Below are 11,180 nucleotides of genomic sequence, written 5' to 3'. Positions count from 1 at the left end.
TTAAAAAGCCACAGCATGGGTAAGGGTTATGTATATGGGAATATCCATATGTTATATGTATATAGGAAATAACATGGAGAGGGAAAACAGGGAATTCTGACCCTGGATGGGTCAAATTCCACTCCCAACCCAAATTCCAAATGAAAAAAAATTAAAAAAAAAAAATTAAAAAAAAAGAAAATGGAACCTCTTCCCCTGGAATGATTGAAAACATCAGCACAACCTCACACGTTTCACACCAGTTTCTTTTCTCTTCCATTCGGAAACTCTCCGAGGAAAAACCCCAACCAAAATCCCCCAAAAAAACCAACGGGAAGAGCAGCAGGAGTCCCCTCCAGGTGGCTCCCGATGGCACCTTCATCCTCCACGATGTTCCCATGCGGAATCCTCGTTGTCCCTGGGGCCACCCCAGTGCAAAGAATCCTGAAATTCACCTTTCCCAGCGCCTTTCTCCGACTTTTTTCCCCTCCCCGGCACCGCTGGCAGCTCCAGACCCCCATTCCAGGCCCATTCCAGGGAGTTTTCCCAGGAGCCGCTCGGGAAAACCAACCCAGAAAAGACCAAAAAAAAAAAAAAAAAAAAATCCCCCAAAAAAACGGGAAAAAACGAAAAGTAGGAAGAAAACCACCAAAGTTTCTCAGCGTGGTGGAGGCTCCTCCTGCCTCTCCAGAGCTCGGCATTCCCGGGATTTGGGAGCGTTCCAGTCTCCGGCACGAGCGCGGCGGCGGTGGGCACTGGTGGGCACTGGTGGGCACTGGTCCGAGCGTCCCCGTCCCACCGGCCGCTCCTTCCCGCCCCTCTATAGCCCCAGCACTGGGATCAGGATGGGAATGAGGAGCAGGATCCGGCTCTCCCGCTGCCGGCTGCTTCCCGCCTTGGGATCCATGAAAGTCTTCTGGTCCGGCATCACATCCGTGGTCAGCTGGGCCTGGCGAGGAGGGACAGGAGTGGGGTTTTAGGGAAAAGCATCCCAAAGCTGGGAGACACCTCTGGGATGGCATTCCCAAGATGTTTGCTTTGGGAGAGAATTCCCAGCCCCGGGATCGCCCAAGTACCTGGGAGTAGCACAAGCTCTGCTCCTTGGATTGGTTGGGCTTCAGGCCTTGTTCCTGGCAGGAGAAATCGGGAATGGTTAGGGGAGGAATGTGCCCTTGGAGCTGGTTTGGGATCCCGAACTTCCCTCTGGGAATCAGCTTGGAGCGGGTGATGGAGCGCAGGGAGGTTTTGGAATGGCTCATCCCATCTCCACAGGGAGCCCAGGGGCTTCCGTGGGTCCTGCCTCACTGCCACTGTGACCCTGCCTGGAATCCTGGGACATCCCCAGCCACTCCCCAATCCCATTTCCCTGCATTCCCAGCCAGTCCCCAATCCCATTCCTGGGACATCCCCAGGCATTCCCCAATCCCATTTCCCTGCATTCCTGGAACATCCCTAGCCACTCCCCAGTCCCATTTTTCTCCCATCCCTGAGACATCTCCAGCCACTCCCCAATCCCATTTTTCTCCCATTCCCGGAACATCCCCAGCCATTCCCCAGTCCCGTTTCCCTCCAACTCCTTTTCCACCCATGGAACAGAACATGGACGCCCAAGCCCAGCGCTTGGGCAAGACAACACGGATTTCCCAGATTTCCCAAAAAACCCTGGAATTCCAGCTCCCAAACAAGGAGCAGTCAGGCTCAGGGAGCCACCTTGGCAGGTGAGGGGTAAGACGGGTGGGGAATCCCATTTCCCACCCCAAACAGTGCCTGGATCCCTCAAGCCCCCGGATGACTCCAAGCAGGACATTTCCCCAATCCCACGGGATGCGGCCGGTGTCCCACACCCCCACCAGTGCTCCCAGTTTGTGGCAGGGGCTGGGCCACACCTGGAGGGAGGTGCAGGTGCTGATGACGCTCGTGTCGTAGGCGGTGTTGCTGTCGTTGACGTCGTCCGGCAGCACCGGGCTCTTCTCCGTCTTCGGCAGCACTGTCACAGCGGGATTGGGAATTTTGGGAGCCAGGTTCACGTCGGTGCCGTTCCCAAAAGCTTGGATGGCGTTTCCTGGCGGCGGGAGAGATTTAGGAAGGATGGGAATGACAGGACAAGGGAAAAGGGGCGGGGCGGGGAAGCGCCTTACGGAGACAGGGATTTTCCGTGAAATCCCGCAGGAATTTCTCACACTCCTCCTCCATATTCCCGCTGCCTTTGCAGGAGCACCAGGGCGAGATGGTGATGCTGGTGGTGCTGGCGTCCACGTAGTTGGGGGTGATGTCAAAGCCTGGTGAGGAGGAGGGAATGGAGATGAAATCCCAGTGGGAAAAGCCATTCCCGATCCCGACTCCCGGCACTCACCGATGAGCCCTGCGTAGGAGCCCAGGCACGCCTGGAAGTTGTCCCCAGGACAGTTGGTCAGGGACTGGAAGGTGGCCTGGCAGTTGGTGTGGAAATCGGCCAGCCGGGATCTGCAGAGGAGGAAAAGTGGGAAAACAATGGGATTTTAGCGCCAATTCCATCCCAGAGTGATTCCGCGGCCAGCGAAAAGTGCCCCATTCCCAACATCCGCACACAGTGGCTGTGGAATTCCAGGGCAATTCAGGCTCTCCAGCTGGGTTATCCAAGCGCTCCCAAGAGGAGACAGGATCCTGGGAATGGCCATGCTCATCCACGGCTCAGATCCCAATGAACAGCAAAAACACAAGAGGAATGTCCTTGGGAAGGGATGGAATTGGGGTGGTCTGAGGGGCTGCTCCGTGGTGGGGATGGGAGGATGGGGAAGGAGAAAGAGCTCGGGATGAATCAGGAATTCCAGGGAAAACCAGGATTCTGCAGTTCTGCCGTGGTGAGTGAGGCAAGGAGGAAACTTTCTTGCTCTCCTTCTTCCTGGAAATAAAATTCCCCCATCATCCTCAGGAAGGGATGGAATTGGGGAGGTCTGAGGGGCTGCTCCACGATATGGATGGGAGGATGGGGAAGGAGGAAGAGCTCAGGAAGAAGCAGGAATTTCAGGGAAAACCAGGATTCTGAAGCACTGCAATGATGCGTGAGGCGAGGAGAAAACTTTCTCCCCCTCCTTCTTCCTGGAAATAAAACTCCCCCACCAGGAGCGTTGTTTCCATGTTTATTTTCCTTCCTTGTGACTCAGCCCATGGAAAACTCCCCACAGGGCAGAGAGGCTCCATCCCACTCCCATTCCCGGGGCAGATCCTCAACTCCTGGAAGAGAGGAGGGAAAAAGGGAATTTTCCTTGCACAAAGCCCAGAAAAGCTTTTCCAGCATTTTTATTTTTTGGGGACGCTCCACCCTCCCTGCAGCCAAACCTCAGCACCAGGGTGGGAATGGCAGAAATCCAAAAACCTGCTCCTTCCCCCAGCTTCTCCGCGGGAGAGGAATAAAACTTTCCGACAGCATTTCCCTCTCTTCCCAAATCCGAGGCGAAGGGACGTCAATTCCCTGCAGGAAGCGCGGCGAGTTCAGCGCGGAGCGCCAGGAAAATTTGTCACCGCTGCTCCCCGGGGCTCCACTCCCGGCCTGGAGCATCCTCCGAGGCAAATGTTATTCCTTTCATAACCCATGAGGATGCAGCTGGGAAATCCTTCAGGAATATCCAAGCCAGATGTCACTCTTCCCATTGGACACGGCGACTTCGGAAGATGCTGGATGGGATTCGCTGCCAGGAATAAAAGCTCAGCCCCAGCCCGGCGGGTTTTGGCTTTCAAGGGCTCCAAAGGAATGAAAAAAGAAGGGAAAGGAGAAGGAGCCAAGTCCATTTTAGCGGGAACAAGGAGGGATCGGTGCCAAGTCGCTGCTGGCAGCTGGAGGAGGCAGGTGGGGATGGCTTGGAAAAGTTGGGAAGAGCTGGGCTGGCTCTGGATGAGGGATGGAGGAGGATTTTCCTAAGAGTTGCCTCTCCCCCCCCCCCAAAAAAAAAAAAAAAAACCCAAAGGAGTGGAAGAAAAGGGATTTTAAACATTAATTCTGGATAGACACTCAGATCTGCCATCCCAAACCCGCTCCAAGGATGGATTCCCAATTAGGGGCTTCCAAACTGCTCCTCTTGGATTCCTGAAGGAAAAATGCCAGGAAAGGCAGCCCCAGGATCCTGGGGTTGAACAGGCCCTGCTCCCAAATCCAGGCACTTCCCAAGCACCTGGATCCCTGGATCCCCTAAACATCCTGCATTTAAGGGGCTTTTTCATTCCATACCTTTAAATCCCAGTGCATAAATCCCAAATTCTGGGGGTTCTGTGCACCTGTACATTTATCCCAAGTGCTTGAATCCCAAATTTAAGGGACTCTGTGGGTTCTTACACAAACACCTGGTGCAGATATCCCAAATTTAGGGGATTTTTTTGGTACCTGTGCATTTATCCCAGGTGCATAAATTCCAAATCTAGGGGATTTTTATTTCTGTCCTCCCGCCCCCAGCACACATAATCCCAAATTTAGGGGACATTTTGTACCTCTACTTTTATCCCAGGTGCATAAATCCCAAATTTAGGGGATTTTTTTGGTACCTGTGCATTTATCCCAGGTGCATAAATCCCAAATTTAGGGGATTTTTATTCCTGTCCTCCCGCCCCCAGCGCACATAATCCCATATTTAGAGGATTTCAATCATCCCTACAGAGCCCACCTGCCTCCAGCTCCTCTCCCATTCCCTGTTTTTCTGCAGGAATCCAGCACCACCAGAACCCCACTGGCTTTGACATTAAAATTTACCAAACAGGGAGGTTTTAGGATGGGTTTGGGGGTTTTTTTTAGTGATTTTTTTAAAGCTCTTAATTGAGTGTTAAATACTCCCATCCCCCCCAGCCGCGGCGATAACTCAGCACACATCAAACCCAACAGCATCCTGCTCCTGAATATTTCATGGGAAAGACACCGGGATTCCTCCAGAAGTGGATTTTTTTTTTTTTTTTAACAGGCAATTTATGGGGACTGAGGGAATTTAAAATAAAAAAAAAAAAAAAAGCTGGGAAAAAAATCTGCTCCCCCTCTCCTGCCCAGCTGGGGATGTTCAGGAAGCTGCGACAACACGGAAAAAACTCGGCGAGACACGAAAATCCCGCTGGGCATCGCCCTCCCAACATTCCCATCCTGCTGGAGAGGGATTCCTTTGAAGCTGGGAGATGCTGAGATGAAAAAAAAAAAAAAAATTCCCCTCGAAACGCTCCCAGGTAAATTCAAAGAGTCCCTGGGAGGGGGAGCGGCTGAAGGAAAGAGGGAAGCTGGAATATAAAAGTCGGCTTTTGTGGATGACCCGCTGCCAAATCGAGCGAGGAGTTCACAGGGGAGGGGAAAGAAAGATCAATGGATGGATTTGTTTTATCCAGGAGAAGTTGTCTGGGGAGAGGAGTCACCTGTTCTGGGCCGAGCCGCGGGAGGCTGGAGGGAGAAAGGGAAATTTTTGCTGCAGTTCTGAGGCTCTCGGCCTGAATTCCAGAGGAATTTCCATGTGGAAAGGGGGTCAAGGCTTGGGAAGGGGCTGCCCGTGGGAGGTTTGGAGTCTCCGTGGCTGGAGGTGTCCAGGGAACACCTGGAGGTGTCCAGGGAACACCTGGAGGTGCCCAAGGAACCCCTTGGAGGTGTCCAGAGATGACCTGGAGGTATCCAGGGAATGCCTGGAGGTGTTCAAGGATGGCCTGGAGACGCTTAAGGAACACCTGGACAAGTCCACGAATGCCTGGAGGTGCACAAGGAACCCCTGGAGGTGTGCAGGGAATGTCTGGAGATGTCCAGGGAACCCCTGGAGGTATCCAAGGAACGCCTTGAGGTGCCCAAGGAACCCCTTGAGATACCCAAGGATGACCTGGAGGTGCCCAAGGAACCCCTGGAGGTGCCCAAGGATGACCTGGAGGTGCCCAAGGATGACCTGGAGGTATCCAAAGAACAGCTGGAGGTGGCCAAGGAACCCCTGGAGGTACTCAAGGAACCCCTCAAGGTGCCCAAGGAACCCTTGGAGGTGTCCAGGAAACCCCTCAAGGTGTCCAGGGAATGCCAGGAGGTGCCCAAGGATGAGCGGGAGATGCCCAGGGAACCCTTGGAGGTGCCCAAGGAACCCCAGGAGGTGCCCACAGAACACCAGGGGGTGCCACTCAGAGCTCTGGGCTGGGGACAAAGTGGGGACCAAAGGTTGGACTCTGCTCCTGGAGGACTCTTCCAGCCTCTGCAATCCCTTGCTCAGGGCTGTGGACACGGTGGGAAAACCCCAAACCCACAACAAACCCGGGGAGAAACTCCCAAAGCAGAGGAAACCCAGCAAGAGGCAAAACAATTAGCGCAGAACCTCAAAGCCGGCAGTTCCTAATTAACAATTTCGTTCTCCACGCCTGTTTCGGGCCGCCAAATTTCGATCCGGCGCTGAGATCGGTGACTCCAAGGCCTTTTTTGGGTGGATTTTCTTTCATCCCCGAGCCCTGAAGCTCCCCGGGAAGGGGAGGACGGAGCGCGGGCGCCGTTTGATTTTAATTGCGGGCCTGTTCTGTCCCATTGAGCCGCTAACTGAGCCCAACAGGAGATTGTGTTTACACAAGCAAAGCCCGGCTCAAGACAGACTCGCTGTCACGTTAAGTCAATACTTGGGAAGCCTCTCGAGTTAATTATTCAGCGGGAATTGACTGATTCTCGTGGTGAGAGCCCCGGCGAGCCCGCAGGGAGCCGAGCCCTCCCCCAGCCTCTTCCTCCTCATGCGGGGGAACCCCCCCAGTGCTGCCCCTCCGCTTCGAAATCCGCCAGATTTGGGCGTTTTCACTGATTTTCACAGATTTCTCCGAGCTCTCCCAGTTCCTGTTAAATCCAGGGGAAATCTTTGCCTGTTCCTCCTTCTTTCCCTGCTCCTTCCTCCCTTGCTCCTTCTTTTCTTCTTCCCCAGCCTCCTCCTCATGTGAGAGACCCCCTGGCGCTGCACCTTGGTGTTCCAAATCCACCAGATTTGGGGATTTTCGCTGATTTTCACAGATTTCTCCAAGCTCTCCCAGCTTGGAGAAATCTGTGAAATCCAGGAGAAATTTTGTAAAATCCAGAATTCTGTTAAATCCAGGAGAAATTTTTCTCTTCTCCTCTTCTTCCCCAGCTGCCTCCACAAGTGAGGGACCCCCCCCCCCCCCACAAGTGTTGCCCCTTGGCTTTCCAAATCCACCAGATTTGGGGATTTTCACCGATTTCTCAGGTTTGGAGGCTCCTCCACTCCCCTCCAAACCTGAGCTCTCCCAGCTCCCATTAAATCCTGGAGCAATTTTTCCCTGTTCCATCTTCTTTCCCTGCTCCTCCTCCTCCTCTTCTTCTCCAGCCACCTCCTCACATAAGGGACCCCCTTGCTGCTGCCCCTCCACTTCAAAACCCACCAGATTTGGGGGTTTTCACACATTTCCCAATCTTTGGAGGCCCCTCCACGTCCTGTCCCTCAGCACCCGAGCTCTCCCAGCTCCCATTAAATCCCGGAGCAATTTTTTTCCCCTGCTCCTTCTTCTTCCCAGACAGGCTCTCATTACAGGGAGTAATGAGGAGCTGAGCTGCTGTTTATCAAGGGAACATCCATTACGGGCGGCGTTCGTCTGCGCCCGGAGCCGCCGCCGCGTTCCCTTCCCATGTTTGGTGCTCCATCAATCCCCAGCCAGCCTGGATCCCCTCTCCCTCCTTCCCCGGCCCAAACCTGGCCAAAATGCTTGGTGCACAAATGTCCCAAGAGGGGGAGCATCCCTGTGCACCTTGGGTTTAAATACACCAAAAAAAAGTGGGGGTAAAAAACAAAAAAATCTGAGAAATGACTCAACATGCCCAGTTTGGAGGCTTCAACCCGGCCAAAATCCTCTTCACAAACATATCCTGTGAGAGGGAGCATCCCTGACCTTCCCTGGATTTGAACACACCAAAAACAGAGATAAAAATCTGGGAGATGACCCAACATCCCCACTCTGGATGCTGAGGAGCTCCAGCCCAACCTTGGCCAAATTCTCTTCACACCAATATCCCAAGAGGGGGAACATCCCTGACCCCCCTGGATTTAAACACAACAAAAACAGGGATAAAAAAAAATCTGGGAAATGATGCAACATCCCCACTTCGGATGCTCCAAACCCAATCAAAATCTTTGACAAACAAACATCCTGTAAGAGGGAGCATCCCTGACCCCCTCAGCTTTAAACACACCAAAAACAGAGAGAAAAATCCTGGAAATGACCCAACATCCCCACTTTGGATGTTCCAACCCCAGCCAAAATCCTCTTCACACAAATATCCTGTGAGAGGGAGCATCCCTGACCTTCCCTGGATTTAAACACACCAAAAACAGAGATAAAAATCTGGGAAATGACCCAACATCCCCACTCTGGATGCTGAGGAGCTCCAGCCCAACCTTGGCCAAATTCTCTTTGCACAAATGTCCTGGGAGGGGGAGCATCCCCGACCCCCTTTGGATTTAAAGACACCGAAAACAGAGATAAAAATCAGGGAAATGACCCAACATCCCCACTTTGGATGCTCCAAACCCAATCAAAACGCTTGACAAACATCCCATAAGAGGGAGCATTCCTCACCCCACTGGATTTAAACACACCAAAAACAGAGATAAAAATCTGGGAAATGACCCAACATCCCCACTTTGGATGCTCCAACCCCAGCCAAAATCCTCTTCACACAAATATCCTATAAGAGAGAGCATCCCTCACCCCCTTGGATTTAAATACACCAAAAACTGGAATAAAGAAATCCTGGAGATGACCCAACATCCCCACTTTGGATGCTGAGGAGCTCCAGCCCAACCTTGGCCAAATTCTCTTCACACCAATGTCCCAAGAGGGGGAACATCCCCACATCCCCCCTGGATTTAAACACACCAAAAACTTAAAATTAAAAACAGGGAAATGATGCAACATCCCCACTTTGGATGCTGCAACCCCAATCAAAATCCTTGACACACAAATATCCTGTGAGAGGGAGCATCCCTCACCCCCCCGGATTTAAACACAACAAAAAGTGGGATAAAAGAATCAGTGAAATGACCCAACATCCCCGCTTTGGATGCTCCATCCCCAGCCAAAATCCTCTTCACACAAATGTCCTGTAAGAGGGAGCATCCCTGATACCCCTTGGCTCAAACACACCAAAAACTGGAATAAAAAATACAGGAAATGACCCAATATCCCCACCTTGGCCAAAATCCTTTGCACACAACTATCCCGAGAGGGGCAGCACCCCTGACCCCCTCGGATTTAAACACACCAAAAAATGGGACAAGAAAAAAAAAATCAGTGAAATTACCCACCCCAGCCAAAATCCTCTTCACACAAATATCCTGTGAGAGGGAGCATCCCTCGACCCCTTGGATTTGAACACACAAAAAAACTGGGATAAAAATCCTGGAAATGACCCAACATCCCCACTTTGGATGCTGAGGAACTCCAGCCCAACCTTGGCCAAATTCTCTTCACACAAATGTCCCAAGAGGGGGAACATCCCCACATCCCCCCTGGATTTAAACACAACAAAAACTTAAAATTAAAAACAGGGAAATGATGCAACATCCCCACTTTGGATGTTCCAGCCCCAGCCAAAATCCTCTTCACACAAATATCCTGTAAGAGGGAGCATCCCTCACCCCTTGGATTTGAACACACCAAAAACTGGGATAAAAATCCTGGAAATGACCCAACATCCCCAGTTTGGATGCTGAGCAGCTCCAGCCAGTGGAGGCTGGGAATTTCTCCGGCACCGGCACCACTGGAGCGTGTAAGAGCAGATTATTTGTGCTCCCGACTTGCTGATGCAAGATGAAAAATCCAGCGAGCTGCAGCTGCTGAAATCAGCTCTTTTCTCCCCTTCCCTTCCCTTTCCCCTTCGCTGAGGTTTGTGCTTCGCCAAAGGTTTTTGTATTCCGGGAGCTAAAACCTGTCCCTTGCAATCAGCCACAAAAACTCCGGGACTTTGTCAGCTCCTGTGAGCTGGGAAAGATGGGGGGAAAGGTGATGGGGGGAAAGGTGATGGGGAAAAGGTGATGGGGAAAAGGTGATGGGGAAAAGGTGATGGGGAGAAAGGTGATGGGGAGAAAGGTGATGGGGAGAAAGGTGATGGGGAGAAAGGTGATGGGGAGAAAGGTGATGGGGAGAAAGGTGATGGGGAAAAGGCGATGGGGGAAAAGGCGATGGGGGAAAAGGCGATGGGGGAAAAGGCGATGGGGGAAAAGGCGATGGGGGAAAAGGTGGGTGAAAAATGGGGGGAAAGGTGATGGGGGGAAAATGGGGGAAAAGATGATGGGGAAAAGATGATGGGGAAAAGATGATGGGGAAAAGATGATGGGGAAAAGATGATGGGGAAAAGATGATGGGGGAAAGGAGGGCGAAAAATGGGGGGAAAGATGGGGGAAAGAGGATGGGGGAAAATAGTGATGGGGGAAAGCTTCCCAAGCTGGGAAAAGCTGGGAAAAGCATCCCGAGCTGCACAAATCCCAGCTCGGTTGTTCACAGAGTCCTGGGGCAGCTCCCTTGGGATTTGAGGCCGAGTCAAGGCCACTGGAATAGATTTATATGGAGGAAACGAACTGGGATTTCAGCCCAGGACAAACCCGATGCTGCGCTCCAAAGATCCTGTCCCCTCGCCCAGATCTGAGTCCCTGAGGGGACACAAGGAGGGACATCCCGGACCCTCCGTGCCTTCACAAGGACAACAGGGAAGAGTTAAACCCCTCCTGCATCCAGAACATTCCACATGCAGAGCCATTCCCAGCAGGATGGAGCAGCTGGTGGCTTCCCTGTGACCTCTGTGACCGAGGGGACAGGGCTGGTGTCCAACGCCAGCAGCCCCACACAGCTGGAGAACAGCAAAGAGAGGCAGGAAAAGCTCTGGAAGGGCTGTTTTCCATGCTGGAATATTCATTTTCCCTCTCCTCCAATTATTCTGCTCTTTTTCGGTGTGGAATTCTTGCCTGACAGGAGCAGCAGCCCCTGGATCAATCTCCATGCAGGAAAAATCCCTCCGGAAAATCCTATCCCGCCAGAAAGGGTTTTCCCTCATTAGGCTTTCAGCCAGGAGGGTCAATTAATTACCCTGGCAGGTTAATTGCTCCGGCAGGAGAATTATCTCATCTCCTGTCACCTCCAGCTCTGGGAGCACTCGGGATCTGCTCTGGCTCCAGAGACTCACCAGGCCCCTGTCGGATCGGGATGAGCATCAGGCTGGGATGTCGGATCGAGAAACTCATGGAAAA

General features: G+C 52.5%; 1 protein-coding gene across 2 annotated transcripts in view; it reads right to left on the bottom strand.

The window, feature by feature from the left end:
- Nucleotides 1–227: 227 nt before the first annotated feature.
- GFRA2 (GDNF family receptor alpha 2) overlaps nt 228–11,180 on the bottom strand; it is a 29,894-nt gene continuing 18,941 nt past the window's right edge. For both annotated transcript variants that reach the window (XM_036396757.2, XM_036396756.2), the window contains 5 exons: nt 2,333–2,442; nt 2,118–2,258; nt 1,866–2,041; nt 1,056–1,109; nt 228–928 (listed from right to left, as the gene is read on the bottom strand). In XM_036396757.2, coding sequence (XP_036252650.1) covers nt 800–928; nt 1,056–1,109; nt 1,866–2,041; nt 2,118–2,258; nt 2,333–2,442 — 610 coding nt within the window. In that variant the 3' untranslated portion in view covers nt 228–799. The remainder of the gene's footprint in view (nt 929–1,055; nt 1,110–1,865; nt 2,042–2,117; nt 2,259–2,332; nt 2,443–11,180) is intronic.

The sequence above is a fragment of the Molothrus ater genome, chromosome 28 (assembly GCF_012460135.2).
Source record: "Molothrus ater isolate BHLD 08-10-18 breed brown headed cowbird chromosome 28, BPBGC_Mater_1.1, whole genome shotgun sequence".
NCBI classification, from domain to species: Eukaryota; Metazoa; Chordata; class Aves; order Passeriformes; family Icteridae; genus Molothrus; species Molothrus ater.
The sequence above is the reverse complement of the archived record's forward strand: the minus strand, read 5'-3'. Positions and strand labels throughout refer to the sequence as shown.